The sequence below is a fragment of the Corvus kubaryi genome, unplaced genomic scaffold (assembly GCF_017639235.1).
Source record: "Corvus kubaryi isolate FWS band 111438036 unplaced genomic scaffold, C.kubaryi_AGA036_p1.0 65291, whole genome shotgun sequence".
NCBI lineage: Eukaryota > Metazoa > Chordata > Aves > Passeriformes > Corvidae > Corvus > Corvus kubaryi.
Window position 1 is genome coordinate 23,461 of NW_024581896.1, and position 18,801 is coordinate 42,261.

The 18,801-nt window shown below is 41.5% G+C and overlaps 2 protein-coding genes across 3 annotated transcripts in view; one reads left to right on the forward strand and one right to left on the reverse strand.

Moving 5' to 3' along the window:
* LOC121673239 (kremen protein 1-like) overlaps positions 1–8,367 on the forward strand; it is a 30,752-nt gene extending 22,385 nt beyond the window's left edge. The window contains exon 9 of the mRNA XM_042046391.1: positions 634–8,367. Coding sequence (XP_041902325.1) covers positions 634–796 — 163 coding nt within the window. The 3' untranslated portion in view covers positions 797–8,367. The remainder of the gene's footprint in view (positions 1–633) is intronic.
* LOC121673238 (E3 ubiquitin-protein ligase ZNRF3-like) overlaps positions 8,338–18,801 on the reverse strand; it is a 30,543-nt gene continuing 20,079 nt past the window's right edge. For both annotated transcript variants that reach the window (XM_042046390.1, XM_042046389.1), the window contains 5 exons: positions 17,754–17,864; positions 16,651–16,818; positions 14,704–14,806; positions 12,238–13,983; positions 8,338–11,198 (listed from right to left, as the gene is read on the reverse strand). In XM_042046390.1, coding sequence (XP_041902324.1) covers positions 11,155–11,198; positions 12,238–13,983; positions 14,704–14,806; positions 16,651–16,818; positions 17,754–17,864 — 2,172 coding nt within the window. In that variant the 3' untranslated portion in view covers positions 8,338–11,154. The remainder of the gene's footprint in view (positions 11,199–12,237; positions 13,984–14,703; positions 14,807–16,650; positions 16,819–17,753; positions 17,865–18,801) is intronic.

Here is an 18,801-nt window from a genome sequence, read left to right on the forward strand (position 1 = left end):
GTCAGTTATTACATATTTGTATCCTCATAAAAGATCCTAAATAAGCACATTTGTTAACTTCCCAGTCAGTTAGGATAGCATCTGCTGCTAGAATATCTCTTCTACTCTTGATTTGACAAGATTTGTACTTTAGGAAGAAGAAGGAAAGAGGAAAATGTTATCAGACATCCAGATTTGGTGAGGTCAAATTATGATAATACTTTGCAGGGAAAAAATGAAGACCTCTACACTCATACCAAATAAATTTTGTGTCCTCTAGATGGACACTCATTGAATGAAATGATGGTGAATTATCAGCAAATCAAAATGCTGAATATTGTATTTACATAGCACAAACAATTTACAAGGAAATTAATTTGTATTAATAGCAACTATAATAACAAAACCAACTACAGTCTGTAGAGCCCTCTTAGCCTAATGTCACTGCTGTCATTAGGGTGGCAATAGAATACCTAACTTCTCATTTGGTCAAGACAAGAAACATTCCAAAACCCCACATTTTGCAGCAGGTACAAAGAAAAAGTGTCACAAATTAGTGGAAGCTGTGAGCATTCCCAGTGTAGAAATACTGCAGAAATAACATTATCCTCCCTAGCATGTTAACACAAGAGTGAATTACCTCTTGTTTCCTAGGTCACATCAGATTCCAGCTGCAGCTGAAACAGAAGACTGCAGCGATGTTACTACTGCTGGTGAGATCTGGAGTATATTTTACCAGCCATCCACATCCATATCCATATTCAAGAAAAAGCTTCGAAATCAACAAGACGATTGCAACCCACTAGTGGGAAACTGAAGTGTCTTTTATTTTGCAAGAATTGATCTTCTTAAAATCCAGGTGACTTGAGATTAATCTTCCTTTTTTTCCTTCCAATCTCATACTTGTTTTCCAAAAAGTCCATTTCCAAAGGCCTTTGAGTGACTTTGCCTATCTGCTGTTCTCTTGGGTGTACTAGTGACAACGGATTTAACTGCAGCAATAATTTTGAACTGTCTGGTGCTCCTCAAGTCTGTAGTGCTGTTAATTACTGCCCTTAAACCATTGCACTTAAAATAGATGTAAAAACTCATAAAATTCAAAATGTTCTCTACCCCTGCCAAAGGTAACTGAAGGGGTATCTACAGGTTGAGGACTTCTTGTGTCCTACTTGCCTGTACCACTCTTATATCAGGCTCCTTTAGTCCTTCTGTTCTCAAGGCTGAAGAAAGAGGTGGGTACTGATAGCCTGCTTGGCTACCACAGCAAACAGAACTTGCTTGCCTTGATGTAAACACATCTAAATGGTACTATACAGTAAAAGGGGAATCAAAGACCAGAAAAGCTGTCAGCCTGGTTGCTCAGTGCTGTGCTCTTTCTGCATTTTCTGTTTCTGTGTCTACAAGCAGAGATGCACACATAAATCAAATTCAGGAGGCCCCTAAAGTAAGATTTGGCTGCAAATAGGCATTTTGATTGACTAATGCTCACCAGCTCCAGGCCTGCATGAGCATTGAAGCCTTTTAAATGACTATGTCTGACTCACCATTCACTGATGTTTATGATAATTTTGTTCATATTCACGGTGATCCTTTAAAAAACTGTTGTGCTCCAGCCTGACATCCAGCATTCATCCTGGGTATAAGCTATGGGCTTCTTAAAGGATTGTCCAAAGATACTGTAATCCACTGAATTTTTAACAGTGAGGCTAACTAACAGATTTTTACTCTGAAGCCACATGTATTAATCTCAGCAGCCCAAACTATTTCCAAAGTTTTAGGCTGCTGTCACCAACTCAGCTGTGCCAGGCTGTGCAGCTGGACACACATGGAACAGTTGCCTTGATACTTACCTGTGAGAAGTGTCTCCTTGCCTGCAACATTAAAACTGGACTGAATTTTTAAGGTAATTGCCTTAATTGTCACAGAACTAAAACATCTGATCTGTGAACTATTTTCTCTTTGACTGCAACAGACAGCATTAACTATTTCTTCTCTTTGGTAGACTGAGTGTCCATACACAATACTCAGATTTCTTATCCCACCACAAGTGGGAAACAAGTGATTCCAAGGGATCAGCAGTGAGTCTTTCAGCCTCAGCAATTTCAGACCAGCAAGATACTTAAGAAAAACTGTCAGTGCAGAAGGTCAGATATATTGACTGGCAAAGTTTACAGTAGGCAGCTCCTCAAACTCAGAGGAGATTCACTGACAACCAATAAACTACAGAATTCTGGTTAAGTTTGAACATATACCAATGGTCTGCATATACCAGATGTGCAGTCAGAGAACATCTATTACGTGCCTCTGCAAAGGGTACTAGAAAAGTAAGAAAATCATCACTGAGTTTAAATTCATTCTTGTATCTGCCCTTATGTTTTTAAACATATAACTCCCTCCCCTTCATGAGGGCTACAGATTTCCTTGAAAAAACAGGGCATTGAAGAATTAAGCACTGAAATATTGTGCCTTACTTCTCATTGCAGATCTGGTCTCTTACCTGAACTGAATTCAGTCCAGCTCCATTTATGTACCACAGCTGAGTGCTAGAGACAGCTGAACAGTATCACAATGCGTGCTTAAAAGAAACCAGATTTTACTAAGCCAGCAGTTATGGAATTGTTTACATAAAAAATGGAATAGCATGAGAACATCTAGTACTTTCTTGCATGAGCTGCTGGAAAGAATACAGGAAAATATAATTACAGTATTAGCTAAAATGAAGACAGGACAAGTTGCAAAACGTGTCATCATGTTGGACCAAAAACCATTGTCTGTTTCAGACCCAAGAAAAGTTCTGAAATTGCCTTTTTTGAAAGTAAGGTTTTGCATCATGCTGTGTAGACAAAGAGTTCACCTCAGAGATTCACAGCAAAACGAAGTAGGTTGGTTCCTAAGCATCCTTAATTTGATGCACTAATAGGAAACCAGGCAGAGAGAATCAGTGTGGTGCCAGATCCTTAGGAGCTGTTACAAGCACACAGTGCTTACCACAAAGTGATGAAGCTTTGTTTGCTTGCCTCATCAAATGCAAGTTAAACATTTTGTCAGAGAGACATTCACAAAGCAGTTAATGGTGACAAACTGAGATAACATCAGGAACACCCAGTGACTGATTGACACCTTCTGCAGAAGGAAAATACACAGAACTGTTACGCTTCTCTTCCTTAGTAAAGAATTTAATTTTATTATAATATTAGAGAAAATCTCATTACAAACAACAACAAAGATGGATACTACTAATGCAAAATCTAGAGAATTTAGGAAGTGAAGTTTTTGCATCGGTCCCTTAGCTCCTCAACTATTTTTTAAATAAAATTATATTTCATGGGACTTTCATGAGGAACACTTATCAAATTTCTGTACAAAAGACCCATAAAATTAGCACTTACAGCAGATTAAATGGTCATGGCAACAATAAACATGCCTATGCATAAGATATTAGACAGTGCATGGGTAATACACTGATAAAAGCATAGAAGAAATTATGTTCCCTCCCACCAAATAATTCAGATTTTCCGATGCTAGATACTTCTAGAGCTAGCAAACAGACCAATAGATGGAAATTCATAGACAGGGTCCCTTAAATAGCACTTATTACTTTACAGGGCTGAGACCATGAAGAGCAGGTAGATCTCTGGTGTGGATTTTTTCCAAATGTGGTCTGGTACAGACACTTCAGTGTGGTGATTTACGGCCAAGATATGTGGTATCCATTAACATAGCATGTTTTGATCTTTGCTGTACGGGTTTGAGGGAGAAAGAAGCAAAAAGTGTGACATGCACAACTGTTGTAATGCCACAAAAGAAATGCCCCTACTACACAGCCAGCTGAGAGCTGGCAGCTGGAGAGCAGGGACACCTCAGGCTGTTGGTGTTTGCAGCATTTTCTTCAACAAATTGAAAATAACTGCAGAAGAATTGGTTTGGGATTGTATCTGAATGGCCTTCTGACCTCCTGCCTAGCAGTCCCCTCAAGAGCCTGGACAGGCTGCAAATGTGACACTGGCGACAATGTCCAAAGCAACTGCTTTGACAAGCAGATCATCGTGAGGGGCTGCCTCCTCATATACATGGATTTCAGCTCCTGCTCTGGTCCCCTCCTCAGTCTTGTGTTGGTGTGACCAGCTGTGTAGTGGTGCAATAAACTGATCAGGTTAAAAATTGCCATGGCTTTTTCTTCCCTGAGTTACTTTTTACAGAGCTGAGCTCTTTGATCTTGCTCATTGGGTGGTTGCACAGAGAGATGAGCTAAGAGCTCACCGAGTCCACAGCTAAGCAGACAGACAAGAAGCCATAGGACAAGGACAGATGTGTGCCCCAGAAGCTGGGGCAGTGAGTACTTCTGCTGGAACTGCCAGAGCAGCGATTTGTGAGCCTGCTGCCTTCACACAGCACCCCAGTTCCAGCAGCCTGCACTGCATGTGGACCTCAGGTGGAAAGGGGCCAGCTGGACAAGTGCCTTCCCTCATTCAGAATCTACATTTAAAACTAGTTTAGTTTGTTGACTACATGATTTTATATGTATTTTTGTCTTAATATTGTTATGTTGTGGGAAAACAGAGACTGTGTTATGTAAAAATGTGTGATGTGTTATCATAGTAATATATATTTGTATATGTATAGGAAATGCATTATTTAATACAGCATATTATGCTTGGATTTTGCTAACATTTTATAGGAAAAAAAGATGTTAGTTTACACTCTGGGAAAAATAAATTTTCTATACACTGTAACCATAGGGAAAAAAACCAAAGATACTTCTTTGGTATATATGATAGAAGGACATTGAGAATAGGGTAACTCAAACTCAGCTTTGTGACAGAATAGATGCTGATAAAACAATTGCTGTAAGAAACACTTTACTCCTTTGAATCTCATTTCTAGCCTAGTAATTGTATTAGACTGTTCATCAAATTCTGCAAATTCGTGTGCATATATTCTCTGGACAATTTTTACCATCAAACATGTAATCTGCTTTTTCAATCAAGCATTTACATAATCTTCTTTAGGACTTGTTTCTGCCAGATTTTCTACAGCCAGGACAATGCTGAGGAAGTTTATCCCATTGCTCAGGCAGACAATCCAGTGGGATTGCAGAATTGAAGTCTACATATTCCAACTCCCCCTGGCAATAGTATAAATAGGAGATTTTTACAGATAGTCCTGGAAACTGTACTGAATCTGCAGCCTGGATGACTACAGGCCAAACACATGAGCAGACACACTGCTGCCACTGAATGAGCATAAGTAGCTATTCCACTTTCATCTTCTGCTTAACAAGCCTTCTCAGGCAGTGGGAAGGAACAGATTTTTCTAGTGCACCACTTTGCCTAAAGGAAGAGTGAACTACAAAAACAACTCCTGACAAAAACTTGTCCAACTAGTTCTTACTACCTTGCAGCAGTATTTCACAATCTTCCAATGAAATACAGTTCACTGGTAGTTTCACCTGAATATTGTTCTAGACATTTATGAACAATTCTGCTACCTTGAGAGTGAAAAATAGTATTGCCTTCAGACCATACCATTTTTTCTGTAACAACACATCCCCAATACACATACATTTCATGCCACTCATACTTCCTCAAATTTACTGAGCACCTGTGCTTTGGGATGAAATTTGGCATTGTGAACTTCAGTCTCAAGACATTTTGCTACAAATCCAAAAGCTATCACATGAACCACATAAGGCTGTCAAGAAACCAGAATAAATCAAACTTGAGATGACTCACTGCTGAAGTATGCACTGTGTTTATAACTGTTCACCCTGTATGCAGCAAGTGGTTGTAAATAATAATTATGAAAAAATAAATACAGTGTATTTGTGCAGGAGGAGTTCAGTTAGGATGGCTGAAGTGTATACAAACATGGAGTAAAGGAGGCAGAAACTGCTGCAGTTCACCAGCAGGTTACAAGAGCACTGCTTGCTATACAAGTTAGAAGAAAGTATTAGAGCTGAGAATGATTACTTATATAAAGTATGATATTGCTCTGAGACACAAGTTCAGAGGTAACAGCAAACTGAAAGTTTTCAGTTTACGTGTTTTCAAACTTTTAGAAAGAACTGTAACAGTTCTTTCACTGTTTGCTTTACAAATTGCTGCAATATGTAATGCTGTTTTCCACTTTCTTGCAAGATTCATCTTTTCTCTCTAATTAATTCCTCCTGGCCAAAATAATGCTGCAGTTTAAGAAACCTTCAGCAACCTTTTATGCTAACACCAGAAAACCAGTGACAAATACCAAAACTGTCTCCAGCTTTTCATGTGAAGACTCATTTTTCTTCTAGAAACACAAGTGTTGCAGGGGACCGACCTCCCCTTACACAGAGGAGGTTACTCTGCTCTCCTTTCTTGCCATTCCGGTTATGAGACTCCTGCACTTTTGTTCTTTCTGGGAACCGTTCCCTTCTTTTTTCCTGGTTGTTTCCTAAGCAGCAGTTTCATTCCCCATGAGAGAAACGTGTTCTTTATTCTGAAAGAGACACTTTTCTATGAAGCATTTAAGTCACAGCAGCACAGCGCTTTCACTGCAAGGTAAAATATCTGGTTTCAGGTATGCTATTGTTTCCCTGGCCAGAGAATTAGGCCAGGCTGGCTCCACAGGGTATGAACATGGCCATCCTTTTAAGGGCATTTTTCTTTTCACACTACCCAAGTAACAACAAACGTTACCTAACAGCTGTCATAGATTTGACAGATGCACATGATATTGCAGATAGTGTTACAGAAACACCAAGTGTTACGATAATGTACAGTCCATTTGGAATAGTCTGCTCCTGCTTGACTTTTTTTACCGTATCGAGGTTCTGTGGAGGTTTGTGGTGCCCCACAGGACTCCCAATTTTGTCACAAATCTGTTCCTTAAACATCGAACCTGGAAAGTAAAAAGAACCTCCCCCCCCCACAGTATCAAAATGTTCATTTTGGATAGAAAATATTTAGTCATTTTTTAAAAGCCACAACAAAGACAATATCACACACAGCTAAGCCCCACATACAAGTTCAGCCAGCAGCCCACTGCTGCCTTTCTCAGAGACAGAATATGGGCTCACTGATTATTCTGTGGGACACCGATGGTGGTGGTCTGTGCTGTTCTTCAAAGCACAATCACTGAACAGTTTTCTTCAGAACAGGGCACAAGAAAACAGAACCCCAGCAGCAACAGCAAACGGGGGATGGAGGGAGGGAAGAGAAGGGAGACTCAGGTGTGACCCATCAACGTACGCGTTAGCAGCCATCCATGTACGGCGGGGTTTATGCTATTTGTAAAAGCAGTTGTTGGATGAACTGATTTGCAGATAAAAGGCACATCTAAAAGGCATATCTGTAATCACTGGCAGTTGCCAAGATTCTGTTCACTGAGCAAAAAAAGGGGCACGTACTTTCATTGGGAAGCACTTGCTCCTTTTGCTCTTCCATTTCTGTGCCTGTCTTTGCACACAGGCCAGGCTTTTCCATCGTACCTGCGATCAGGATGGTAACTGGTCCTCATGCCACAAAGGCTCCCCTATAAAATGACACTCCTCAACAATCTGTCATCCCAAACGGAGTTTTCACATGTGAAACGAGGGGTGGAGAGAAGTAAGGCTCATTTCTTGGCTGAATCCTGAGGTGATTGAATTACAGTGCATTTGAACATGGATGGGAGATGGGGAAAGTCCAGGGGATTACAAGGTAAAAATCTTTGGGAAAAGGAAGAAACTGGAGAATCCTGGAAAACACTCTGTGTGTATCACTGGATGGGAAATAAATAATACATGAAATAGCATACATAAATATACATGTACATACACGCACAGAGCCACACGCCCCCAGGCTCCCGTCTTCTGGTGTCTGCATAAATATCTCTGATCAAATTGTGCTCTCTGCTGACAAAATGAGTACCACAGTATTGATTTTCACTTAAGCTGGACCAGTGATTCCATGATGCAGGGCAAGGACCTGGATCTAGTGTAACTATTCAAGCTATGACTGACCCAGCTGTGTCCACATGTATCATGCTGTCCCAAAGCGATTTTATTTCAGGACAATAAATTACTTTTACCTGAAACTACACCAGAGTTAAGTTCCCCTGCCACAAGGAACAGGCAGGTTCCAAACATAAATGAGGATCTCTTTTAGCAGATGTGGTACTTCTCGTGTGCTTGGAGGGTTCAGGGGCCTGTGTGACAAGTGCCCCCCGGGTCCCCCCAATAACCTGTGTGCTGTGTGAAGGCATATACATATCCACCTGTTATTTTCAAAAAAAAGGAAGAAATGTTGTTTATTAGAGCTCATCTCAGTATATCTAGGACTATACTTTGAGAATAGCTATCTCTATCCTTTCCCCCAAAACAAGAAGGACAACTCCCACATGTATATGCAATAAAACTGTATTTTTTGTGTGGTTTTGCCTTTTTTTTTTTCTTTTAATACAGACATTTGTACACTTTCTTACAAAACTGCAAGTAACTACACTTCTCTTAAATCATTTTTGGTCGGCAAGTACTGTAAAATCTTTGTGTGCAATTATCATGTATTTACAGGGCCTCGTGTTAGTGATTTTCAATGATTATTACAATAATGTCACACACTCTCAACATAAGACATGGCTTAAGATAAATATATTAGTAAATAAATATTCTGAGAACATATTTCCATACATGAAATGTGCTGCTATACATATACAGAATATATACAAGATGCTTTCTAGCTTTTAAAACATTTTTAAAAATGGTAATGAAGGAGAAAGAGCCCTTTGACCATATTACAAATCTTTACAGCAAATTTTATACAAAACAATTTTAAGTGCTATAAGACAATTTTAATTAAAAACATTTTAAATAGTGCCTCGTGAGCCAAACACAATGACAACTGTTCATGTAAGTAGTAGAAAGGCATTTTGTTATAAAAACCATCTATCATGGCCAGCTAGCCTGTAAGTCTGCACTGGACATAGAGTTTTATGTTAAATATCAAACCCAACACAGAAAGCAGGTGTAGGGTGTCTGTGGTGTGGGCTGCAGAGATTTGTACCGGCACAGATTTCCCCAGTGTGTATGGGACCAGTACATCTGGGATCACCATGAGCCAGAATATTCAAATCTCTTTAAGAACCACGTTTTACCACAACGTGCTGTATAGTTACAGAGTACAATGTATCTTAGGTGGCCTTTACAGTGCCTCACAAAACACCAAGCAGAATAACCAAGCTAATACACCATAGCTTCTAAAATGCATTTCTTTTTTAGTGGAGGAAGGGGAGGGTAAGACTTAAATTTTTTTTTTTAAATTCCAAAAATCACAAACCTTTAGAGTTTATTCTCCCAACACATACCACTTACTTCAGTCATTCAGAGAATGAATAAGTTTTTAATAAGCTTTATACACACAAAATGTGTTTATTGAAGTTTTTCTTTTAATCTTATACCCAGATACTGCCTTGTATTAATTCTCTGAACAGCTGAATTTTGGTGCTTGTTGATTGAAAAGATGTAATGTGAATTCCTTTAGATGGAACTTTTTTTCCTAACTTACTGGGTACAAAAGCAAAAAGAAATAGACAAATATATTTGTTATTTCTTAGATGTTTCCTTCTTTTAAAATAGTTCATTTGGGACTACAGAGAATACAAGTTAGCTTTGCTGGGTCTCACAACCAGCCCAGTGCTGTCAAGGACATTGCTTTGGCAGAATATGAAGTGTACATCTCTATTTCACGTCTTTGAAGTATCTCCAAAGTGTACTGAACTTAGGACAAATCTTTTCAGAAGACTAGCACTGTGGGCATTAAATACTTAGTTTCCCTTTAGAAGAATTCCTGCTGTGAATACACCACAGGATGACACTGTGTCCTCAGGCACATGCAGCATGACAGGCAATTTAACCCATGCTATGGTAGCCTCTTACTCAGAAGCTGCTGTTTCCACAGGAAACAATTGCTATCAGAAGTGACAACATAAATTATCTCATGATAACAAACATCCCCACTAGGACAAGAACAAGAACAAAAGTATGTGCCCAGGCTAATGGGGTACAGAGAGCACTCTGTACACAAGACAAAAATGAAGCACAACTGGCTGGGCCCAAGAAACCTTTAAAACAGATCAATCTATGGAAGCTACATTAAGCACAGCGAAGAAGAAAACAATGATTAAACCAAGTCCCTCACTTTCCCACATGTGCAAGAGGTGACAAGCACTGCTTCCCGTAGGCATGCTTGCAGCCTGTAAGGAAACAAGAAACCCTATGACCTGTTTCCAAAATGAGCCAGCAAAGCTGCAAGCACACTGCAAGCTGTTTCCCTGCACATGCCAGCATTCCTCACAGCCGTAACAGGGGCTACAGGTGCCTGAAAAACTTCCTATGGAAGGAAAAGTTCATTACCTACAAAGGTAATAGCCTTTCTAAGCACTTTGTTCTAGCATCTGCTTGAGGGAGAGGTCCCCAGCATTCTTCACTGGTCAGAAGATACAATGAGGTCCACGGTTCAAAGACAGAAGTGAGGATGAGAACATTCTGAGCTATCAGTTTCCTTACCCCCACTCTGTTGAAACTAATCATAATGGCAGGACACCTTCCTAGCCAAACCATCAGAGCAGCATGAAAGGGGGGAGAAGGGAAGAGGAGAAAGGAGACAGTCCAATGCTTCACCTCCCTCAAAATCACTCGCATAACTTGCTGGCTGCTAGGATTTGCTACTGGGATTAGTCAGTATCTGAGCATCCATTCAGCAGCTGTATCCCTCTGGACTACTATATTTCAAGGTGCTATCTGGTTTCTAAGGCAGGTGTAGCCCTGAGCTTATCAAAGGCTGGACTCCTTCAAGTAGGAGATAACAGCATCTACACATAGCCTGGCTTATTTAACACACTGTGTTACCTCTCAGCAAGAGGCCACTTCTAAAAAGAAAATATAAATAACACTTTGTCATTAATACAGAAATGGCACTAGAGCTCAGAAATGCTCCACACCATGTCCCCACATGGGCTTTGCACACAAATCAAGGCCTGAAGTCTTCAGGCAGGAGGGACAAAGGAGACAATCAAACTGATGTGAACACAGAGGAAATAGGGGAGGGACTTCTCCACATTACCACTTTTGCGTGTTTGTCAAAGCTTAAAAAAAATTAAGTCCATGAGAATTTGGAGTCTCTGATAAGCTCTGCTTCTCCATCTGGGATCTTCTGGACAGGTCTAGTCACTGATTTGGCTTCTCTCCAAGGGATGAGATCCAGCACCTGAAAGATAAACAAAACTAAGGAACATTGCATCTAGAATATTGCACACAGTTTTGCGCCCCCAGAGTAAGACACCCACTGACTGGAGTTTAGCAGAGAGCCAAGATGCTCAGAGGGCTGGAGCACTTTGTGTGAAGAGGCTGAGGGATATGGGTTGTTCAGCCTGCCATAAGGGCATCCCTAGCAGCTTTGCAATACCTACATGGAGGTTGTCCCAGTGATGGAACCACAGTCTTCACAGACATGCATTCTGAACAAGAGGTGAGAAGTTAAGTTGAAGTATGAGATCTTCAGACTGGATATAAAGAAAATCTTTTGACCATACTGGCAGTCAGGCACAGGCAGAGAAGTCCAGAAAGGGACTGCACTCTGTGTCCCTGAAGGTTTATCCAGCCTGACTGGATAAACTTGGTGTAATCTGTCAAACATGGTCTGGTCTCAGAGCTGGCTCTGCTTTGAGCAGGGGGTTGAACTAGATGATGGCCTGAGGTCCCTTCCAACCTAGGGTACCTTGTGATTCTATGGACACCCCTTAAAATAACCCTGGCAAGGCAGGTAAGAAATATACCCTTCTTTCTGTGAGTAGTTATTTTTTCCCCCTTGTCTATGTCCACAGCAGAGACTTTCCCACATATTCTTCTAAGGCAATTCAAAGGTTTTCACTTTTTTTTTAAAAACACCCTTCAACTTGTCTGTCATCTCTCAGGGTAGCCTTGTCTTCCTAGGCAACTCACCACAGCTGCCATGACCAGCAGTGTCCCTTGCTGTGGGAACTCTAATGGGGACCCCTCCCCACAAAGGATGAGCATGCAAGCTTTTATAGGGTTAGATAGTAAACAATCATCTTCTCCTCCTCTAGTTATGACCAAATGAGCACAGGTAACCAGAGAATAATACTTTGGGGTGAATGGTTAGTCAGTAACTGCTCTTATGCAAAGGACAGAGTAACCTTTATGGCTGCAGGTACCTAGACAGCCGGCAGCATTTCCTACACTGAGACAGAAAGGTAGCAAGTAATCAAAAAAAGCACATATATTACCTGTGGCCTTTGTGGTCATCATAAGCTTCTGGGACTTCAGAGTGGGACTGGGAAAGGGCATTCCAGTTTCCTCCTCCTGAGAGTAGTTCTGCCGTAGGAATGATGTTGCCTCATAGCACACCTCCCTCTCGACCTGTACCTCTCCAATACCTTGACAGTGCAGGTAAGTGTCTAGCTCAGGTGTTCCATCCCAGGAGCTACAGCCTCCTATGTGGGTCCCTTGGTGCTCTGTCGGTAGAATCAGCTCACAGTCTCTGTCTTCAGGAATTATGGGAATGCGTTGACCCAGATCACATACACCCTTACAACAGTTTGGCAAGGTTTCATCAGGAAGCGTGTACTGCACATTCACTGCATAGTCTTCTGTATAGCAGCCACCACCTCCACTGCCACTGTTGCTACTACAGGCTACCTGCTTCTCTTCATAGAAGCAGCAGGGCAACCCCTCATATTTTACCCCATCTGTCCTATGTAAGTGGTCTGAGTTAATACTGTACAAGCCTGGGGTGTTCCCTGACTGTGGTTCAATTCCTTGGCCACATGTCCCCCACAGTGGAGAGCTAAGGAAGAGTGCACTACAGTCAGCTGTCCCATTGCTTGGCTCCAGGGCAGAGTGCTGGAATTCAAAGCAGCATGCACACGCTTGCTCCGAAATCGACCCTGCTAGCTCTGGATTCTTCCAGTTCCTTTTAACATCCAAGGCAGCACCAGGAGTGGCCTCAGGTCCTCCCTCTGAGGTAGTGCCATTTGGATCCCTGTGCTCTAGTGAGGAATTACTGCTATAGTTCATATCCATGCTGCAGTTAGACAGTTGGTCCCCTGAGGAAGAAGCTGGCATAGGCCGGCAGTCAGCACCCACCATACTGTGACTGTGAGCTGGAAGCTCGTCCTGGTGGGGGCCCTCCAAGAGAACAATTGCACCCCTGTTTGCACCACCAACCTCACCCACTCGGCAAGGGCTCCTACTGCGGTACACATATGGGTCATAGTCACTGCTCAAAGAGCTGCGGAAGGTGGAGCAGCTCCCGTAAACCCCCTGGTTACTGACCTCTGTGCAGTCAACCATGGAATCACTGGAGGAGCAGTGGCACTGACCAGAACTGCTGCTGCTGCTGTCACTCCCAGGGCAGTCAGCCAAATATCCACTGCACACTGAACGATGACCATGATAGCAGCTAAAGCTGGAGGTACTGCCACTCTCCAAGCGGGACGAGGGCATTACATGTACCACAGGAGGGAAAAGCATGCTGCTACCAGGCTGAAAGGCACGGGAAGGACCCTTTGAGGAAATGCCAGCTGGAAGCTGTCCATCTTGCTCAGGGTAACTAAGGCCTTGGAAGTAGTAGTGCTGATACATGGTCTCGTATCGGGAAAAGCACGCTGCTTTGGAAAAGTTGCGTCCGCCAAACTTGGGTCGTCGGAAGTTGTGAGCTGGAGAGTAAGCCCTGTGCTCCAGGCTACAGTGATGCGTGTTTAGAGCATGGTCCAAATGAATGGGCTGATAACTGCGAATATAGGCTGGGGACGGGGCTTGGTAGAGGCTCTGTTCACCGTGTCGCTCAACTGTCAGTAACGTGATGGGGTTCCCGTGAGGGTCCATGCTTGTCCGAGTGGGATACGCTGTTATCTGGTTTGCTCTGTGCACTCGGCCCGGGTAATGGACAGGCAGAATCACCCTCTGCTGCCGGCTGCGTGCTGGGTTGATGGATTCCAGGCAGATTGGAGCTGCATTTCCCTTCTTCTGTTCTGCATGAGAGAAATAAGAATGGAGAAGTAGAACTAGCAGGGAATAAAAGGGAATATACTTTATGTAAGAAAGAAGGATATTTTGTTTTCCATGTAATTACATTATGCACCAATTTTTACACAGAAGGAAATAAGAACAAAACAAAAGTCAAACGAATCTAGAAGACCTTGAAACACTCAAATGTATTTGCTTAAAAAGCAAAAGAAGTGAATTTATTTCAGATACTGTTCTCATATATACAAAATCTTCTGCTTACATCTTGCAGAGGCTGAGAGAGGCTGGAAGTCATTGCTCAAATTTTCACTTTACACATTTTTACACAAATGTGCAGTGCCAGAAAACTTTCTTAACACATAGGAAATGAAAGCAGGAAGAGGGCAACTGAGGGAAACCAGGTTCCAAGTTACAACATCATGGAAAAATAAAAGCCCGTACATTGTCTTCTTTGTAACTCCCAAGGAAAAACATCCCTCTTCTCCATGTGTCCTTGCACTCAGGGCTGCACAACACTGCCCTCAGCTGGGCATCATCCCCACCCCAAGGTTATGCCAGGGGCACTCAGCTGTTCTCAAAAGAGTTTAGGGCTAACTGTATTTCTAGGGCTGTGTTACAATAAGAACTGAGAGCTCCACGGAGAGTCACAAAAAGGCGCACTTTTTATTTCATCTTGTAAGCTGTCTGAAATGAACACACCAGAGCATCCACTCTGCAGCACTTACCTATGATGTTATGGCGGCAGTGAGGGCAGGTGTGATGCTGCAGCAGCCAAGGATCCACACATTTCTTGTGGAATCGGTGAGTGCAAGGAATGACCCGCAGTTCCTACAGGAACAGATGAAGGACCATGAAAAAGTACTTCTTCCTAACAAGTGAATTTTTCACAGCTTGTTCCTAGTTTTTTCAACCCATCTACTAAATGGAGCAATTCCTAGCCTAGAAGTGCTAGGGAGGAAAAAAATGGCATCAAGATAACCAAGAGCACAACAGCTAGTGATCAGCTGTGTCTAGAAGAATAGTCTGCAGGCACCTTAGAACTCCACACAGATATAGGACACTTCTTTAGGACACTTTTTCCTGTATGTCCCTATGACCCAACAACTTGAAGAAGGCCATCACTAAAGTTTTCCTTAATATATTAAATAAACTTAAAAAAAAAAAAATCAAGAGTAATGATGTACCTTTTCTACAATTATTTGCAATGGAAAACACTCAGGAAAAAGCAAAATCAACAGTGTATATGATACTTTTTCCCTTGCCCAGGATTCTTCATCTTTCAGCTGTGATCTGTTTACAGGATTTCCTGAGCCTGATGGATATCTACCAGTTCAGAAACCTGCAAAGAATCTTTCTTCCAAGTACTGCTCATGTCTTCCCATGAGCTTAGGTTTTCAACTTCTAACTTGCTTTGCCACGAAGTTCCACAGGGCTACTACCTCCTGGTGGAGAAACACCACTTGACTTTGTATTCCCTCTGTCCCCAAGAAATCTAGGTCTAGAGTCCTTGCCCACTCAATCTTTTTTTTTTTCCCCCCAGAAACCATTCAAAATACTTGATCATTTTATGACTATCCTTTTCTGAAGCACCGTCATTTCCATTCCATATCTTTTGTGAAACGAGGTCAGAAGTACACAGTACTCAAAGTGAGAACATGACTAAACTTACACTGTGGTGTAATTTTATTTTCTGTTCAATTCTCTAGACTTTCCCAGCTCATTTCTAGTATCTGATTTGCCTTTTTAATTGCCACAAAGCATCCATTTGCTTTCACAAAGCTATCTAAAGCATCAAAATCTTCTTCCTGAATAGCAATGCTCAGCTCCCAACCCATCCCTGGTATACATGGAGCTATTCCCTATGTCTATCAGTTCATGCTCAAGCTCATGCCTGAATTTCCTCTCCAGTCATTTTGTACAGCCCTTTCGAAGTTCTTGTCTACCTTCATCCTTGCTACTCTGAATAATTTCCCATCAACTAACTTCATTAACTTTCTATTTGCACCTTGCAGCACTCAAACATGCATCTGGTATTTTCTATTGCCTTAAAAATTATGATTCTTTTATGAACCATTTCAAAATAAAATGTCCTCATAATCTTTCTAATGGATGCTTATAGCTGTGAATATTGACTGCCTTTATTTATTTTAAGGAGCCCATTTTCTATTTCACCCTTTTCATTGCTTCCTCTGGGTAGAACTGTCATGGACAGCAAGCCCTGACGAGCCAAAAACTGCTCCTGAAAGTTTTGACATCTCTTCCTTCTCCTCCTCTGGTTTCCCAGCAGTGCTGTGTACTTGACATTTTTAAGACAGGGTGCCATCAAGCAAAACACTACGGGTATCCCTTGCCTCCAACAGAGAATCACCTTAGTGCATGACTTGTCAAAAATACCCAGAGAACCAACTGCTGACTTCTTTGTGACTTGTTCTTCAGAAATGCAAGAACACTGGAGGTAGCGATTTGCAAATGGGATCCCTCACCTCTCACTTTGCAGCATGGGTAATTTGGAGCTGCAGGATGCAGCTGAAGCTGAGTTGGCTGCTCAGTGTGATCAGACTGACAAGCAGAACCACCTCAGGTATACAACGTACCCAACAGCCAGCCACGTACTACAGTGCTAAAAGCACCTACATTCCCAGCCCATGGTGAAGAAACCTTACATCCTTTACCTCCCCATCAATGTACTTCTCCAAGCAGATGGCACAGTCAGAGGTGGAGCTGCTACTGAGTGTATCCAGTGCTCCACAGTTACTTTCTCGGTGTCCCTTACTTTTGGACTTAAACTTCCTGGTCTCCATTTTCTCCAGTGCTTGCACTGCAAGCCTGTTCATGGAATTCTACATGAGAAGAAAGAAAAAAAAAAAAGAAAAAAAAAAAACCAATGCTGCTGTGTAAGGGACTAGAGTGTAGTAGCAGAGAAACACCACCATAACATATCTTACAGATCATGTCAGGCCCAAGTGATGTATAATTTCTTACATTAAACAGAGAAGGCTAATTAGAATTCAGACCAGAAGCCTCATGAAAAGAATGTATGCCACATGCAGAAGTGAGAATGATAAACTACTCTGAATTAGAACTGGGTGAAGGTGCTGACAAATGGGATACACTGCAACTGCTCAACTGATAGGTAGCAACTATTCAAGCCAACATACAAAGCTTGGCCAGGAACTTTTATTTAAATGTCAGGATTGATTGTAATGCCCCAATATGCTGTTACCACCATGTTATCTGGAGCAATACTTGAGAAAGAGATTAAAATGAAATGTTAAAAATCAGCTGTATCATTTCCTCCAGGACAAACTCAAAGTATGTCACCTGGAATTTCTCCTAACCAAACTTTTTACTTTGAAAACCTCTCCCATTTCAACAGATGTTATCCTATTGGCAAGATTTATGACTTATTTTCGATCCTGATATCCTCTCCACAATACAGCAGTAAGAGTCTGGACTTATTCAGAAGTATACCAGTGCTACTGGTAACCTGTGAGCAACCAGAGATGTTCTTTCTTCCCAATGGCTAAGTGGACTGCTTCTGTACCATTTTCATTTCAGGATTTAACTGACTGAACATCATGGGTCAATGTAAATCTCCTTTAAAGACACTTCCAAGTACTTCCAAAGGCCTACATGCATGGATAAAACCACAGAGCCACCAAGATGGCTACTGTAAGTCAGCATCCTGAATTTCCAAAAGTCGAAAGCACGTTTTAGGACAAAGTAAGAGAAGCTAACTTTCAGTATTTTGTGAATATCCCATTACTGGTCTTACCTGACTACGTCGCTGTTTCAGTTTGATCTTGACGAGAAGAATGAGGCAAACAAGAGACACAACCACAAAGAAGGCCAGGAAAATTCCCATATCGAAGTACTCAGTGGGTTGCTTAAAAATTAAAACAAAAGTATTATTTTTCCTTCCTTTAGATCACACTCAATTTTGTTTCTTTCTCTTTTATTTCTCAGGGGCCTTTGCCAAATGTACACAGTCAGAATGGCAGAAGTCAAAGTACAGACTGTTGTGTTCATTATCTGTGATTCCATGAGACAAAACCTGGGTTTCAAGTGCCGCTGCAAGTGAACAGAATACACAGAATGCCAGTCATGAGATGTCAGATTTACTGTCTCTGAACTGCATAAATCCAGGTTTTTTAACTGAGTGAATCACACCAACACAAATTTTTATAGCTTATTGGGTTGCTTATGCATGTGACTGAAAATCAACATCTGAATTATTAAAAAATGGCTCACTTCTTAAATACATTTCTTAACAGAACGATTCCATTAAAAAAAAAACCCAAACCAAACCAGTAACTAGGACATGGATGACCTTCTAGCTTTGCTCTTCTTCTGTAAACTGTATGTTAGAGAGTGTTAGGGGAAAAAAAAGTCTAGGAAAAGTATTTTATATTACAATTACAAATATCAGATAATCTCATAATTAATCGGATAATCTCATCATTAATCCATGTTTAAAATACTACACAGAATTATTCGTTAACACAGGGCAGACCACCTTACAAAACGGAACCAGCAGGAGTGTGCAATAACTAAGTTACTTAATCAAGAAAAAGGAAAACTTCTCTGTGAATTTTTAGCCGTTTCTATACTCAAAAGTATCCTTCTGAAACACAGCGGATGCCACACTGTGGATTCTAAACTTATACCAGGTGCAGCTGCTTGTCCACAGTGCAGTTACTCCGTTTATTTCAGTCAACAGAATTTCACGTGTATTAATGCACATAAGGGGCATCAAAACATCTTCACCCTTGCAGTGAGCAAGCCCTGCCTGCAGTAACAACAGCGCTGTGATATCCAGAGAA